At 33.7% G+C, this 18,529-nt stretch overlaps 1 protein-coding gene across 1 annotated transcript in view; it reads left to right on the forward strand.

The window, feature by feature from the left end:
- The window catches only part of DOCK4 (dedicator of cytokinesis 4), a 345,771-nt gene that overhangs the window by 236,450 nt on the left and 90,792 nt on the right, over positions 1 to 18,529 (forward strand). The window contains exon 27 of the mRNA XM_074195289.1: positions 8,942 to 9,036. Coding sequence (XP_074051390.1) covers positions 8,942 to 9,036 — 95 coding nt within the window. The remainder of the gene's footprint in view (positions 1 to 8,941; positions 9,037 to 18,529) is intronic.

Genomic DNA, 18,529 nt, shown 5'->3' on the forward strand with positions numbered 1-18,529 from the left:
GACATGTAGTTCTGGGTATGATTAATAAATTTATTGGTTAGTCTAGCAAAAATCAATAAATTGAGGTCATTAATCTCTTTTGATTATCAAAAGATGAAAATTGAATATCTTAGGCCCCTTTAAAACCAAGGCTTTTTTTCTTGACAGTACCTCATTGAGACTTATTTTGATAATCTTGATTGGTGTACATTTAATGAGTTGATAGACTAAGAGTTCTCAACTCCTTCCTGTTATCAAGGACAGGAAGTTTGGGGGGAAAGTGACCAGATCGTGAAAGTCAGCTACCTCTAATCTGGGCCTAAAAAAACTATTGCAATCATGATTTCTCTGTCTTAATTTCCTCTTCGTAGAAATGATCATCCCCATTTTCTATTAGAAAACAAGGTTTAGAGATCCTTAGGAATATAGACGAGCTCAGCCATCTGTGCTCATGGGGCAAAAGTAAGGTCCAGCCCAAACCTTGGAAAGGACTGGAATATGAACATAACCCCCAGTGAGCTTGAACTGGGAAAAGTTCGTCTATTTGAACTAGACTGAAAGATGGAAGTACAGACAGAAAAAGAAATATTACATTTTAATATTAATGCAGTCAAAATTAATTTCTTCATTATATAATTTTAAGGTTGGCATAATGTATTACCTCATTTGGCTCTCACCACAACTGTGTGAGGTATGTGTTTTTTTTACAGACAAGGAAACTGAGGCTGAGAAGTCAAATGACTTATCCAGGTCAAGAAGATTATATCTTGAGGCACAATTCAAATTCAGGTTTTCCTGACTCCCAAGTTCAATACTTGTGCTGTGGTACCTAGCTCTCGTATGTAAAAACAGTCAAAGTAACTAGGGATATTTAGCAAGAATAAAAAAAAAACACTTGGTGCATGTAGGTGTGAGTAAGGAGGGAACAAGGGAATGATAATTTTCTTCAGATATTTAAAGGACTGTCATATGGAAGAAAAAATTAGATTTATTCTCTACAGCTTATGACAAAAACTTGGATGAATATGCAGAAGGAACTAGGATTCTGTTCACTGGAAGAATGAACTTTCTACAGTTTAGAGATATGTGAAATTGAATTGGTACTAGACAAAATAATATGTACTTATAATCCCTACTATTGGGAAGAATAAATTAAGGTTAGGGAACCTAGATGGCATAGTAGATAGAGCATTAGACTGGACATCAGGAAGACTAATCTTCATGGTTCAAATCTGACCTCAAATTCTTACTATGTGACTCTGGGTCAGTCACTTAAACCCATTTTGTCTCAGTTTCTTCACCTGTAAAATGATCTGAATAAGGAAATATCAAATTACAACAGTATATTTGAAAAGAAAATGCCAAAAAAAGGAGTCACAACAGAAAAACTGTACAAAATACAAAAGTTAAGATTGGTGATTGCTCACACTCAGTAGTTTTGAGACTGATTGGTGTCCGTACCTCAGTTGGGCACCAAAATAGTGCCTCAGAAGAAGGGATCCTAAGGAGGCAAGACCTGACCTAGATCAGAAATGGAGCAAATCAAAACTTTTGTGTTTATCTGTGGTGTTTTCAACAGTCTAGCAGTGAACATTTATTAAACTCCTATGGTCTGAACACTGTAACTAAACACTGGGAATACAAAGATGCAATACATAGTTCCTACCTTCAAGGAACTCGCAATATAATGGGTATCAGCTCATGAGAGGCTACTAAAGTTTTAGTCAGAGAAAGGGAGAGACCCAGTCCCACGACTCAACCTTGCCAAAAATGGATTGGACTACTCTCTCTGTCTCATACATAAAGTGTTCAAGAGGTGTCTAATTATCGAGGGAAAGGAAAATTTCTGTAGGCTGCATTAGAATATCTTTAAGTTCTTATTTCTCTCTAAGAGTTCATGGTTTGATGATATTGGGATATAATCAATGTATTTTGGTACAGAAATAGCCTCTTATAATGAATTAAATGCAACAATTTCAGTCATGAAGATCTGAGTTCAAGGCCCACTTCAGTTTTCTACTGGCTGTTTGACTATGGGCTACTCTATAAGTTTCCAAGCAGGTATAGGTATTGGGACAATACCTCTTGGCAAATTCCTATATACTCTTGGCAAATTCCTTATTCCACAAACTGGCCCATTAATAAACACACATACTACTTAGTCAATTTTTTTTTGCTGTCATTATTTTTAATTTCTCACCAAATCATAATTTGATCCAAGTTTTTGATAGAAGTTCTCTGAATCAGAATGAAGTTTGGCAATTGGGCCTCCTGGTTCTCTAAGTTTATTAATATATTTTTGCTTAAGAAGCATGAAGGTCTCTAAGGTTGCTACTTGAGTGGTTTCTGGCTTTTTGATTAATTGTGACATGAACAATATGCATTCTTTCTCCTTTATCAACTGAAGTACATTAAGAAACCAGTTTTTTGTTGGTGTCAGAACAAAGTATAGAGGAGTTCAGACTTGAGTGCCAAGACTTTCAGTTGTTTGAAGTTTTTCCTTCACTGGAATATGACAAATTAAAAAGAAAGCTTAAAACTGGAGGCGAGGGAAATAACTGAATAGTGATTAGACTTGTTCTACATCAGTCTCTGCTGCTTCATTATACACCCACCCTATTCTGTGGGCTACAGCTTTGCACATATTTCTTATTGTTCAACATATGTGAACCCATAAAGCTCCTGTTCTTTGTTGATTACAATTATTCACATGGGTTTGCATCAGGGTAGCAATAGAATGGGCTCTAGGTGGCACAGTGGATAGAGTGCAAGGCTTGGAATCAGGAGGAACTGAGTTCAAATACAGCCTCAAACACTTACTAGGTGTATGTCACTGAGCAAGACTATTAACCCTGTTTGCCTCAGTTTCCTCATCTGTAAAATGAGCTGGAGAAAAAAGTGGTAAAGCACTACAATACCTTTACAAGATCCCACAGCTGGGATCATGAAGAGTTAGACACGACAAACAACTCAACAACAGAAATAGAGTATGTCCTAGAAATTGAAAGCAAAGTAAGAAACCTTTGACTTTCTGTAAGAAAGACTTTCTGTAAGATGCTGTCTGCATCGGAAGCTATCTTGACTCCCTGAACTTGCTTTGATTAGTAGTGTAGGATATTACAGATGTTCTCCCCCCTCCCATTTTCCATTAAAATGAACAAAAAAATAATTTCCAGTATTCTTAAGTCATAAGACCTACTTGCAATTATTTTTTAATAATATAGACAAGGTCTCCAAGTGAAGTTTCTAAAGTATAAAAATAATTAATGTAATTCATTTAAGTTGCATTTAAGCTCTCGAAGGTACCACGAACATAAATTCTTTCAAAAGTAGTGTTGACAATAGTCTAAAGATCAAAGCACAGAAATGTGGTTTTACTATATTTGACACTTCTATTTTATGTTTTCATTTTATTCATTATAATTGTCATATTTCTTTCTATATTCTTTTCCAAGAATCTTCTTTTTTTAAAATTTTTTCAAGGCAATGGAGTTAAGTGACTTGCCCAAGGTCATACAGCTAAGTAAGTGTTAAGCATCTAAGACTGGATTTGAACTCAGGTCCTCCTGATTCCAGGGCTGGTACTCTATCCACTGTGCTACCTACCTGGCCCCTCTGAGAATCCTCTTAGACCTTTTGATCATATATTTGAAAATAATGAATTAAAACTGTCTTTTCCCAAAATGAATTGATTGGGGGGGGGTTCTTGTTTTTGGTAATATTTTCTTTTAAAGCAAAACTTTGGCAAAAAAAAAAAAAACTTGAATAAAATGCCTCTTTCAATTGTGTCCATGATAGATTTTAGAGAGTCCATAGGCTTAAATGAAAAAATAATGTAATTTATTTTTCACAAGTGAAATTTGTCATTTCTTTCCATTTATTTTATATATGAAAATCTATGATTGTGAGAGTGTGCCCATAGCTTTCACCATGAGGTTTAGTGTCATAGACTAAGCACCTCTGTTCTAAGAGAGAAGGGTGCCCACCTTTCTAAACTTTGTTTAACATGTAAAATAACTCTCTGTATATAAAAATTGTTCAGTTTAATGTTATTTTAAATTGTTACTTGTTGCTGACTTCTGATATTCCATAAGCAAACTAACTTTATTAACTTTAATCTGTGACTGGTTTTTCTTTCAAATTTCTCGCGATCCTCTGCTCAGTTTAATTATTTTCTTTATAGATACCTAAGTTCATGTCTATAGTTACTTTGTCTAGCATGATTTGTTGATTGTACAGCCCCTCTGTGTATCATAAACACAAATCCAGCAAAGATTTTTGAAACACAAATACTTTTTTACTACTCAAATTGTTCCATCATAGCATAACTGATTGGGAGTTTTTATTTCCCATTTATCCTATATATAGTTTATTTTACATAATTTTTTGCATGTTATATCACCTATTATTTTTAAATTCCTATAGTACTGTCTTTAGACCCCTTTTGTATCTCCAACATTATCATGCCTGGCATGGTAAATGCTTATAAATGCTTATTGATTCATTTGGTTTTTTTAATGCTTGATCAGTAGAACTTTATGCCGGTCATCATTGGGTGGAAGTTATTTCTTTGAACATCCTTCCTACTAGCTCATCTGTCAGCATGACCGATACTTCATTTTTAAATGGAATAAGACAGAGTTCTTAAAATAGTAGACATTCAATTTTGTCCAGGGCTTGAAGAACCTTTTAGTCTGTGCTCTCGGTTCATTCTTTAATCATTTAAAAAAAATGACATTGCAATCCCCCCCTTGTTGCTGAAGCTGGTATGATTCAAGGACGTCCTAACCTGCCTGTTTTACTCATGAATAAACTGAAAGGATTTGACTAGAGTATCTCTCAAGTCTATTCTATTGCTTTCTATGAATCATAAATGTGTGTCCTAAGCCATGTAAGGAATTTCAAAATAATTATCTCTAATAGCCATAAAAATTCTTCAAATAGAAAGTTCTTTCTTATGTTGAAATGAAAAGTGGCTTTCCTGAAACTCCTTACCCCCAATAACAAATTTTGCCTGTGACATTGCTATATTTGATCAGTACATTAAAGCTTGAAGAGTTTTCCAAAGCAGCTGTTCTAGTTGTCTTTACTCTTTCCTTTAATTTCTATCATGATAAAATTATGCCGTATTTTATGGGCAATGTAGCCCATAATTGGTCTTCTTGAGAGGAAAGAAAAAACAAAACAACAAACTTGATGAAATAGTCTACAAATATTTTTTAATAAAGAACTTGTTTTTTTAAAAGCATTTAATTCAATCAATAAGCATTTATTTATCACCAACTAGAGATACAAAGACAAAAAAAACCCCACTCCCTGCCCTCAAAAATTCACATTTTATTTGAGAGGAAGAAATTAAATTATTTTAAACATTAACACATTAACTTGAAATCAATTTCTAGGTCCCACTTGAAGATAGTAGAGTTAATATTAATTCACTATTCTGAATTTTAAAAAATGTCTGGAATTAATTTATGTGATTTACTTCCATTAGTTCTGAGAGCAGCCAGTCTCTGCATAGCTCTTTCCTTGTATTATGAAGCATTTTCTTTTTTTTTCTTTTAAAAAGTTAATGAAATTTCTTTACTTCCCTTATTTTAATATGAACATTTTGCTGTATTAGAAGGTAAATATGAGCACTTTTCTAGACTGAAAATATTAGAGGTCAAAAATCTGATACTTGAAAAGCCTAATTTTCTGAAACAAACATTTCTGCTACACTCTGATTTGACTCTAGGCAGGAAAGTAGAGGGGGCAGATTAGTGATGAAGTGGATGGAGTGTTGGGCCTGGAATCAAGAAGACTATCTCTCTGATTTTAAATATTCCCACTCTTACTAGCTATGTGACTGGGTAAATCATATAACCCTGTTTGCCTCAGATTCCTCATTTGTAAGATGAACTAGAGAAGGAAATGCTATACCTCTCCAATATCTTTGCCGAGAAAACCCCAAATGGAATCTTAAAGGATTGGAAAAATTGAAAAAACAATAGGAGGGAGTTTAGGGTTATGAGAATTACAAAGAAGTGATGAGACTTTTGTTTGTTGGCTAAAGCAAAGAACAGTATTGCCTTCTTGCTCCCAACTTAAAATTTGTAGAATATATAACCTTTATTTTCTAAGTTCTTATCATTGTCTAAACAATATCACTAAAGAAGTATGGGTATTTTACTTAAATACTAAAAAAAAAATCCTATTACTAAGTTATTGTTAGATGAAGAAAAAATCACTTTTTTTCAAAGAATAAAACAATTTGAAACAATAAAAGTAATTTTTTAGAGAAGATTATAGGGAATAGTACTTAAGTTTTAACACCCTCCCCCATTTCCCTGAAAAAAAATACATTTAAAAACAAACACCTCATTCTCCTTTTCAGTTAGAGATAGAAAAGCCAGGTCAGTTAAGCAGTAACATTTATATGTGTTTACTGTATACAAGGCACTATGCTAAGCACAAGATACCTCTGACATGTTGATTGTGTGAACTTGAGCAAATTACTAATTAAGCTCCTGTTGATTCAACAAACAGAGCCCACTCCTGGCCATTTTTACAAGTAAGTGATTTCTTAACTGCAAATGGATAGATCTCCAAATCCAGTGATCTCCATCTGGAAGCCATAACAAATGGAGATATATATAAATACATGAAAAAGCCATTAAACAAAAACATAGTCAAAATATTTATTGATTTTACTAAAAAGCTGTTATATCTGGAAAATGCCATATCATAAGCAAGAAATATATTTTTTACATTTTTCTTTCTCTGTCTTCTATTGATTTGAGTGACAACCTTAATCTTGTTTATAGAAAACTCACATGTTTAATGGATTTGCTACTGGATTTATTAAACAAAATTCTAGCATTTTTGTTTACAAAATTTCACTGCTATATTTCAAACACTTCAGGAAAATGGAAGATACTTTCCTGAGACCTTTAGTATTATCAACCTTTTTTTTTTTGATCTGGAATTTGCTTATTAGTAATTCTATAATAGGACTAAATTGAGGGAGGGAGGAAGGGAGGGAGGGAGGGGGAGAGAGAAAGAGAGAGAAGAGAAAATATTATTGCAGAATTTTGATGCGCCTTTAGATATGTTTTGGAAAAGGGCATCTTCCAGAATAACAACAGGTCCTTTGTCAGGTTTGTCAGTTCAAACAGAGATTTTTTTGCAAGTATGTCCATTCCTCTGACATGTCATTTTTGAAGAATGTCTTTAAATCCTCACTTATTTTTTTTCCTCTAATTTTTCCTTTTTTTGAAAAATGTCTTATGGTGAAGACAAAAAGTGTGCTGAGTCCTTGTTTTGCATCCTAAAGGGGACTTTCACCCGTTTCTATGCTAGTGCCTTGCTCGGTAAGGGCACTGAGAAAGGTGCCTAATAAATGCTTATTGACCGATTGAAGCTAATATCCATTAATAGAAAACTTAGCACAATTGGAAGGAACCTTAATGATCTTTTGGTCACTGTCATTCTCTAGATGATGTAACTGAGGCATAGAGTAATATGAATTATAAAAATAATTCCCATTCACATAATATTTTAAGGCTTACACAGTGCTTATAAGTATGGTATCTCATTGGAGCCATAACACATCAGAAGTAGATGCTGTTATTTCCCCCATTTTATAGTTGTGGACATGAAAGTTAAAGCAATCAAATGACTTGTCCACAGTCACACAACTAGTGTCTGAGCAGGATTTGAACTCATATTTTCCTAACTGGACTCCAAATTCAGGTGTCTGTCCACTGGACTGCCTAGGTCTTTGATGATCAAAACTGATGCTCTTTACATTCATTCTTATGAAGATCAATCAGCTAATGAACATTTTTTAAGTACCTACCATCATGCTAAGACCTGGGGATAAGGTAAAAACACATTCCCTGCCCTCAGTGAGCTCATGTTTAGATGGAAGAGATAATGTAAATAAATATGAAATTGGAGTTTTGTTTGAGATGTCTTCTTTATATTTAAACATAATTTTTTTAAATTGAAAAGGATAAATAGATATGATCCTGGAATCAAATTAAATTCTCCCAGTTTATAAAATCTTGCTACTATGAAGAAGGAAATGTTAATCAATAAACATTGAGTAAGCAGTACAATGTAGCAGAAACTATGCTAAGTTCTGGGGATATAAAAAGAGCAAAAAAAGACAATCCCTGCCCTCAAGGAGCTTCCAATATAATGGAAATAGCTAGTATTGATATAATGACTATTATATACAGGCACAGTACTAAGCACTTTGGATCTGATTTGATCCTCTTAAAACCCTGAGAAGTAGGTGCTATTGTTGTTCCCCTTTTTATATTTGAGGAAACTAAGGCAAACAATTATTTGACTTGCCCAGGATCACACAGCTGAAGACTCCAAGCTCAGTACTCTATCCACTGAGCCATCTCAGCTTCCTGATGCAGTTGACCTTAATCTTCTGCAAGCTGCTGGAAGTCTTCCATTCATTTTCTTTTATCTAAAAATCTAGTGGAAGGTAGGTGGAATAAAATAGAGTTCTAGGTCAGGAAGACTTGAGTTCAAATCCAGCCTTAGACACTAGCTGTATGACTCTGGGTAAGACATTTAACCCTGATAGGAAATGGCAAAACACCCCAGTATCATTACCAAGAAAGCTCCAAAAGGGATTACAGAGTCACACATGACTGAACAACAACCACAAAAACATCTTATTAGGAATGGTAAAAAGGACAAGAAGATGCTCTGAAAAGAATTCATTCTTATGGTTATTTGCTGAAATATGTGGCTCCTGTTTTTGTTTGTTTTCTTTTGTTTAGAAAATAACTGTTTGGTTTTGTAGTTGCTTTGTCTAGAAAATGCAATTAGCTCCAGCAATTTTTGACATTGTTTCTTTTTGTTCCCCTCTCCTTTTTTTTAAATTTTGCACTTGGTAATGTTAACAATTACAGTAAAATCAGAAAAAAAAATTCTTTTTTCCTCCATTCTCTCCCAGGATTTCTTGCTGCAGATTTTTACTGTGTTCCGAATACTGATACGGCCTGAGATGTTTCCAAAAGACTGGACTGTTATGCGTTTGGTTGCTAACAAGTAAGATATTTACATTACTTATAAATACAGCTTTCTGTTTAGGGTGAGAAGAGTATATGAAAGGATCATCTTGAGCTCTCAAATTACTTTTGACTATCTTCCCATTTCCCTGTATTAATTGGTCTCCTATATATATGTATATGGAGGAAAACAAGCATATGCAGTGGGTGAGAACTAGTTTCAATATATACTTGCCTAAATGGTCCAGGTATTTATTGCCAAATCCCCAGGTAAAGGAGTGACAAAAGTTTTGAGACTAAAGAGATTTATATTAAACATCCCCCAACATGGCTCCAGCCACAGCATACATTTATAGAAGCAGACATGTTAAAACTTTGCAAAGTAGCAAATCATATAATATGGCATAAGGTATTTTAAATAACTGCAGATTCAGTGTTGACAGTTCCAGCTTTTCTGTTTTTGCAGACAAATCAGGAGTGCTGCTGCAGCCCTCTTTAGTGTTTGGAATATTTAGTGTGATATTGTGAGAAGAATGAAATTAAATTTCAGTTTAACCAAAACCCAGAGTCCTATAGTTTTAGGTAGCACTTAGTCAAATATTGGCACATATTAGGTGCTTAATACATATTTATTGAATGATAATTGAATGACTGACTTTAGCACATTTGTTCTGATATTTGGTTGGGTTTACAATATTTATAAATATTAGGGCTGAACAATTAAAGTATATGATCCACAGACCTAGATGAGAAAATCAATAACAGGGAAATAAAGATGCTGTTTCTTTGCATCCTTTAGTATAAAAAATTTTTTTAACTCCACAAATATGTATTTATTTCACCATGAACTGCAGACACTTTGGTCCTTGGAGAATTTTTTTTTAAGATTTTATTTATTTTGAGTTTTACAATTTTTCCCCTAATCTTATTTCCCTCCCCCCAACCCCCACAGACGACAATTTGACAGTCTCTACATTGTTTCCATGGCATACACTGATCCAAATTGTGTATGATGAGAGAGAAATCATATCCTTAAGGAAGAAATATAAAGTTTAAAAGATACCAAGATCCAGCAATAAGATATCAGTTGCCCCCCCCCCCCAATTAAAGGTAATAGTCCTTGGTCTTTGTTCAAACTCCACAGTTCTTTCTCAGGATACAGATGTAAAAAAATTTTTTTAAATTTTTTTGCCTACTTTGGTAACTGTTTCTTGGGGTTGTTTTTTTCTTCCAAAGGCTAGTGAGTTATTTGCTTTAGCTGTTAATGCAATTCAATTCAACAGACATTTATTACATGCTTATCATTTGTGAAGTGCTGTGTTAGAAATAGTTAAAACAAAACCCAAGAAATCCCTATCTTCAGGGAGCTTACAGTCCACCAAAAATCAAGTGGCTAAACTAAGGAGTTTCTGGCCCAAAATCAGTCTCATTGTTTGAGTAACCATATAATTTTTTCAGGTTTGTTGGTTTGTTTTTAATCTAGAACTAACATTAATATTGCCAACCTGATCTTTGTTCACTTTGTCATTTTTATAGTTCCCTTTTCTTTTTAATATTTTTTCCTTTCAATTTTCCCCCAAATTCAGGTTTTTTGATGTTTAGATACTTTTGTTCAAATGAGAAGAAAAATTAAATAATAATTCTTTAGTTTATATAGCCATGTAATGACTCATAAAATATTCGACCTGATATTTTGTCAGAAATTCACTTAAGTCCCCATCATTATGGGTTAGTGAGGCGGCACAGTAGATAATCAGTCCTTTAGTTAGGAATACCTGAGGTCAAATCTGGTCTCAGACACTTACTGGCTATTTGACCTGGGCAAATCATTTAATTATATTTTTCTTAATTTCTTCATTTATAAAATAAGCTAGAGAAAAAAGATGGTACATCACTCCAGTAGCTTTGTCAAGAAAACCCCAAATACAGTCACAAAGAGTCAGAGATTACTGAAATAAATGACTCATCAACAACCCCATCAATATATTATTACCTAAGAAATACCATTGGTGCTGATGAAGGTCTTTTCCTGCAGGCTGAGTCTTCCAGGCCAAGAGGTATTAGCTGCCACATGCAAACTGCTTCAATCTATAAGATGATCAATGCCATAGTTCTAACAAAATAACTTATTCTTCTGAGCTAAAAACTACCTTTGCTCCACCCCTTCTCTAGGGTATCATATTTATTTTTCTTCTCATCTAGCTTTCTATTTTAAGGAGATTTCCATTTGTTGAATTTATCCAGCATGGATATTGTGAATCATGGGAGGGGACATGGGAGAGACCTAGTCAAAGATGATCTTTGAGGCTGATATCTACACAGTTGTGCCAGCAAGAGTACTAATACTTTCTTTTAATGTATATAGGCACTTTAAGCCAATGGTTCTGGGATGTTTTGTACTTCAAAGACCTTGTTAATGTTTCCCTTAGCATTCCCTATTATTTTATAATATAAAATATAATATAATAATATAATGTAAATGATCAATTTACTAATTGAAATGAAAGAACCAATGATTTTACATTATGAGAGAATCATAAGGGTACAGGAGTATTTTGATAATTACACTTTATAATACAATTTAAGATCTGGTATGACTGGATCAAGTTTCTTCCCCTTAATTGCCTTGATATTGTTGGACTTTTGTTCTTCCATATGAATTGTTTCTATTGTTTTCTAGCTCTTTAAAACAAATTTTGGTAGTTTGATTGGAATGGTATTGAATAAGTAAATTAATTTAGGTAGAATATCTTTCTTATTATGTTGGCTTAGCCTATAAATGAGCAATAAATCTTTTTCCAACTTTTTAGGTCTGACTATTAATGTGAAAAGTATAAATTGTGTTCATATTGCTTTGTCTAAGCAGGCAGACTTTCAAGTATTTTGTATTATCTAATGTTATTTGAAATGCAATATCATTTTCTGTTTCTTGCTACCGAACTTCGTTGGAAATTTATAGAAATGCTGACGATTTATATGGGTTTATTTTATATCTTACAACTTTGCTAAAGTTGCTAATTATTTCAACTAGTGTTTTAGTTGTTTCTCTAAATATACCATGATTTCATCTGCAAAGAGTGATTTTTGCTTCCTCATTGTCTATTTTAGTGTCTTCAATTTCTTTTTTCCCTTAATACAGCTAGCATGTCTAGTCCAATACTGAATAATAGTGATGACCATGGGTATCTCCTTGCTTCACCCTTGATCTTATTGGGAAGCCTTCTAGCATATTGAGGGAAGTTACTCTAATGCCATAGCTTACAAGTCTTAGAATTGTGAGTTGATCTCAATTCATCAGCCTTAATTAGTTTCTAGTCAGCAGTATTAATCAGGTGCTATGATATTTTAAATAAACTATCTCCCAAAAGTCTGTAATGTGGCAGAAAACTGCCACTATGAAATCCAGGCAAAATTGAGTTGCAACTTCAAGAGAACATGGCCAAAGGTCTAACTCATAGCCCCTGGTTGTTAGAATTCTTTTCTCTTTAATGGAAAGCTTATCAAATTTCTCTGTTAGACAAGTTGACTTCCCCAGTGTTCTTGGACTCCAAAAACAGACATTTTAAGCCATTCCAGGGATTCTGCTAGGTCTAGAAGTTAAAAGCAAAAATTCCTCTGTGTCCTTTGAACTTCACCTTCACTGCTCTTTCTCTAATCGAAAAGGGAAGATATCAAAATTGTGACTGAGATCTTGCTGTTCTCTTATTCCCAATATCAAATTCCTTCTCAGGGCCTTGCCTGAAAGACTTTTCCCACTAAGCTGTCAGATGCTTATAACCTCCATTCCAAACTAGCTCATTCATTTTATACAAGCCTCACCTGACCAAGCTCCTTAACCAATCAGAACAGCCTCTGGTTAATCTCTCAAATTAATTTAATCAAGACTATCTGATTGTTGGCTACTTTAAGGGGGGAGGGGAGCACATGGAGTCATTTGACTGACTATATTAATAGACCCCCAGCCCTTATTCTTTATCCTCACAGTGCCTAAAACAATGGCTTGTTTTTAGTAGGTACTTAATAAATATTTAGTTATGGTATTTGGAGGGTTTCTTTATTTTTTTTCCCCTACAGTAAATTATCAAGGTTAAGGTGTTTGTTTCAGACAATGAAGACTATATTAGAAGATGAAGATTTTAAGAGAAGATAGGGGAAATTGGTGGGTTCAAATGTTACTTGGAAGTGACCAAAATGAACTGTATTTTGTGTGTGTTTGTGTGTGTGTGTGTGTGTGTGTGTGTGTGTGTGTTTTGAATTGTATTACATCCTAGTAACCAGAGAGTAGAACGATTTTTGTGCCTGGATTTCCACTGCAGAAATAAACAAATTAAATGACTAAGTGTGATATACTACAAATCTTTCATTGACTGCATGTCAAATAGATGAGGTTCCAATAGCTCCCATCTTCAGGAACAGTGCATAAATGAGCAAAAGACTGAGAAATAGAGAAGCCAATAAAAAGAACTTTTGAAGCCAAATCACTCCATTCAGACTGTTCTGGGTAAAATAGATTAGAAGCAAACAACAAAAAGCCCTTCAAGCTATCCAATTTATAGTAAGAGATTAATGATAAATACAAGGCTTCACCTGACATCATGCCTGGCATGTTATATGACTTTCCCTTGCCTTTAAATCATTTGTCTCTACTAGATAAGCAGGAAGTGTTCTAGTATTGGGCAGTGGTCTTAATGTGTGATCTATCACTGCTGATAGTATCTAAAAGCAGAGTAATTTGGTGGAACAACAGAAGGAATATAGCCTCTGTTCCCTTTCATGGATTGTAAGGGCAGTGAGTCACTAAATTGTAGTTGGAAAGGCCTTGGATTTACATCAAGAGGAACTTAGTTCAAACCTTGGATTTGTCATTAGCTACCTGTGTGACTTTCTCAAAACTTCAATAACCTTAAATTGAGAAAGTACCAGGATTGAGCTGGCATCATTCTATTGGAATAGTACTAACCAGGCCCAAGGACCCACCAGAGTTCACAAGTCTACCATACTATTGTCATCCAATCAGAGTATTTGTCTCCAAAGAACCTATCTCATTTCTACCTTTGAGAACAAAGAATACTGAAGCTATTGGTTATACTAATCCTGTGTTCAGAATATTCATCCTCTTATGAAGTGCTTAGTTCATCAGCTTTTTCCCAGAACATTAGTATGAATCCCAGGCCATTTGTGTTTCATTAACATTCAAGGAAGGTGATTGTTGAGAACAAATGGAGAATTAGCCATATAACAGAAAGTGAGGGTGGTTTGAAAATGCCTTTCTTCTCCCATCAGCTAGAAGACCTGGGAAATATTGTTAATTACAACTAATTTAAAGTATTAGAATATATATGAATTCTCTATTATTTCTTCAACTTAGAAATGTGAGTCCTTTTTTTACCAAATTTTGTTAGAAGACTTGTCTTTGTTAATAGAGAATATTTTTTAAATTAAGTTTTTGTCCATTGCCAATAAAATATTGTTCCTGAATGTCCTAAAAGTCTTCCTTTTACATATAATTTGACACTTATGAATTCATTCATCATTTATACTTGTTAGCATTTACAGAATATTGCAATTTATAGTATATATGGGTGGTGATAGGGACTGCAATTTTATTGGTATAGGAAATTCCCATATGAGGAAGCTCCCCAGTGTCCTTAGGTGACTTATCTGCAATTACTAATCTTAGATAATCACTTGAGGTACTGAGGGGTGAAGTGATATGCCCAGGGTCACATAACCTATATGAGTTATTCTATCTTACTTCCCTCAGCTACACATAGAGAAGGTCACATATTAGATCAATCAAGCATTCAATTAATAAAGATCTAGTTCCTACTATGTGCCAGACACTTTTAATACATGAAGATATAAGAAGAGGCAAACAAATTACAAAACTATCCATTAAGGAGTTTACAATCTAATGCCATTACTCACAAGTATTTCTCCTTTGTATTTAGAAACTCTGACAATCCCCTATCTGACTGTAACCTTGTATGATCTCTCACTGTTTACTGCTCTCATTTCAATCTCTATACCCTTCAGTACTTAGAGTGCTCCTCTCCTTTGATTTCACTTTCTTCCCTCTCCATCTGCAATTTTAATTGTATATTGCCATTTGCTCTTGAATTCCATCCCCTTGCCCTAGTCCCCAATCTTCTCTTGCTTAATTTTAGTACTGGGTGACCCACACTATATACCTCTTCTATTCCTACACATGAGCTTCCGAACTTACCTAAAAGATGTTAAAATGATTTTGAATGGGAATTTATATTATAGAACTTCAACTGGACCTTCATTGCAGCAAGGCAATATTTTTATTCCTTCTTAATTGATTCCCCACAGTAACTATTCTAAATCTTTCTTCAAGTCTCTCACATGTCTTGCCAAAGTGTTTCTCTTAGTTGCAGACCTTTCTCTCTTGTTTTTCGGAGAAAATTCAGGCCACTCAGCATGGGCTTCATTTTCTTCTGTTCTCTTTACTCCTTTGATATCATTGCTTACTCTCTCTTTCCACAGGGAATTGCTAGCATCTTTCTGGTGCTATTCCAACAGCACCCAATTTCTGACAAAAAGAATAGTGTCTCTTGCTTTGCAAGGCTACTTACTCCCTTCTACATGTGTGCACAATGATCTCCCATATTCTTGAACATATATATATATATATATATATATATATATATATATATATATATATATCTGTGTTTCCTAGACAATTTAACATGTCAAAACTGAATTTGTTATTTTCCCCCCAAAACTCCTGTTCCAAACTGCCCTACTCTCTTCCAGACTTTTCTATTTCTGTCATTGGAATCATCATTCTTCCAGTCTCCCAGGTTCATAATCTCAGAATTATCCTGGTTTCTTCCCTTTTCCTAACTCAACATATCTGATCAGGTACTCAATCTTGCCATTTCTACTTTTACAACATATCTCACATCTTCTTTCTCTCCAATCATGTAAGTACCACATTAGTCCAAGTCCTTATCACCTCTGGTGTGGATTATTGTAATAGACTCCTAATTGATCTTATTGTTTCAAATCCTTTTGTAGTAATCTGGGCCATTTTATATACATACTACTGCTAAAATCATTTAAGTACAAATCTAATGATGCTATTTTCTCACTTAAATCTAGTGACTTCCTACTACTTCTAGGATACAGTATAAATTCCAGTGATTGGCTTTAAAAAGCTTACACCATTATGTTTTCAGTCAATGTGGAAAGGCAATTCCATGAAATTCCAATCTTAAGAAACATTCGACTTCGACAATTCACGCTAGAGAAGACCATCATGTTTTCAGTCAATGTGAAAGGCAATTCCATGAAATTCCAATCTTAAAAAAAGCTTACACTAACTGGCTCCAATTTATCTTCCTAGCCTCTCGGGAATAGTATTCCCATACTCTCCCTACCTGAAAAGTTTACTAAACCATTTAACTAATCTCCCTACAAAGAAAATATGGTTTCTGACTATATTTTCAAGATTATGGAGATCCTAGGCTTTTTGTTCTCTGCTTACATCAATCATCACAACCTTTTTACTTTAGTCCACAGCTTTATGGTAATCATGCACCAAAAATGATGGTCTAATTTTGCTGGTTTCTTAACAACACATAGATTTTTCTCATCAACAAGGGAAGATATGAACGTGTTCCCAAAGTCTCAGTGCATATTAGAAATATAAAAAATGCAAACTTAAAAAAATCATTTAGGGGCAGCTAGGTAGATTGAGCATTGGCCCTAGAGTCAGGAGGACCCGAGTTCAAATCCTGCCTCAGACACTTTATACTTACTTAGCCATGTTACCTTGGGCAAGTCACTTAATTCTTGCCAAAAAAATCATTTAAAGTTTAATTATTTTAATTTCTTCTATACTTAGTTTTCTGAATTTTTAATAATAAATTATTAAATTTAATAAGATGAGACATTTTATCATGTCTTGCCTGTGCTCCCTTTCTTAGACCAATGGTTACCTTCATTTTCTTGTGTATACATCTATACATGAAAGTCTTATTCTTTGGATTACCTTAAGGACAGGATCTTTAAGGATAATCTTAAGGATTGCATATATACATGTATGCATACATACACTGAGCAGTACTGATCACCAGTAAGTCACTGATGGTCCCTTTAACAAAGTTTAGAAATCAAGTACAGTGATGATACACAGGAGTACGAGGTGGTGGTTATGTTGAATTTTAATATAGCAATATTTAAAAATTTTAAATAATTAATATTGCAAGTGGTTTCTTTTGTAAATTTATCACACTTATACTTCTAAAGTGATTAAAGTTTAAAACTACAAAGATTTTTGGGATACCTTACATACACATGTACCCATATGTATATATGAATATGTATTTATATATATATATATGTATATATATATTTGTATAACACTTGTGACTGGGTTATTATTATTTAGCAATTATTTAACTACTTGCCAAACTCTCAAATAAATATTGTAGTTCTTCTGATGAATTTTCTTTTTAAGTAATAGGGAAGTGGAAAGAAAGGAGATATCTGAGGGAAAAGAAATTTTTCATGTGACCTTTGTTCCTGGATTTGTAAATCTAAACTATAATGGAAACGCAAGTGATAAAGTACCATTTTCCCAGACCATAGAAATAAGTAATGAGATTGGAAGGTAGTATATAAAAAGAAATAATTTCATACTATAAGAATAACTATAGATAACTAGAAAAGATCATACCTGATTTGTTTTTAGTAATTAATTGGAATATGTCAATGGAATGAGAATTGAAGTGGGATATAAAACCACAAAATTTCAAGAAAAAAAGGAATTTCATTTCATGTGGTTAAAAGTTATTTGAAAACTTAATAGGTAAAGAAAGGGTTACCTTTTTTTAGGTCTGTTGTTTTTTAATAATATATGCTTGGTAAACCCTAAAAGACATTATAAAAGTAATTATTCCTACTCTCTATATAACTCCTATTTCTAACTGCTGCTGCTACTACCACTACCACACTGTTCTTAATTTTTCTTTCCTCTAAAATGAAAGATTCTTATAAAAGAAAAGTTTAACATTTTGCTCTCTGCTTATAATTTCATGCCATTTCTTTTGCCTTTGCCATACTCGGATATTACTCAGCTGCATTACTATGTCCCTTTTTCAGAAATCTGAAAATTCTTTTAATGTAAAGATAAAAAAAATTCTGTAATGCTTTGGTTGCATTTGTTATCTTCTACTTGTTCGAATCTTTTCTCTTTTCCAATTACTTCTTTATGTAGAACAAGAGCGTATGTGCAATCAGATTTTGTGAATCATCTAAATAATTAAAATGACTCATACCTTTACATCTTCATTGTGCTGCTACAACAATTTCTCCAGAAAAATTCCCCCAACTCTTATTTTTAACTCATTTATCTACTCTTATTCATTATCCTAATTACCAAGAAATACCACCACATGTTCAGTTCCATAATAATTCAGCTGAACTCGGCAATTAAAAATTAATGTGCAACTCAAAATTTTAGTTTAGTTTTCAACTTAACTTATTGCTCACACAGCTGACAA

Source organism: Macrotis lagotis, chromosome 7 (assembly GCF_037893015.1).
Source record: "Macrotis lagotis isolate mMagLag1 chromosome 7, bilby.v1.9.chrom.fasta, whole genome shotgun sequence".
NCBI classification, from domain to species: Eukaryota; Metazoa; Chordata; class Mammalia; order Peramelemorphia; family Peramelidae; genus Macrotis; species Macrotis lagotis.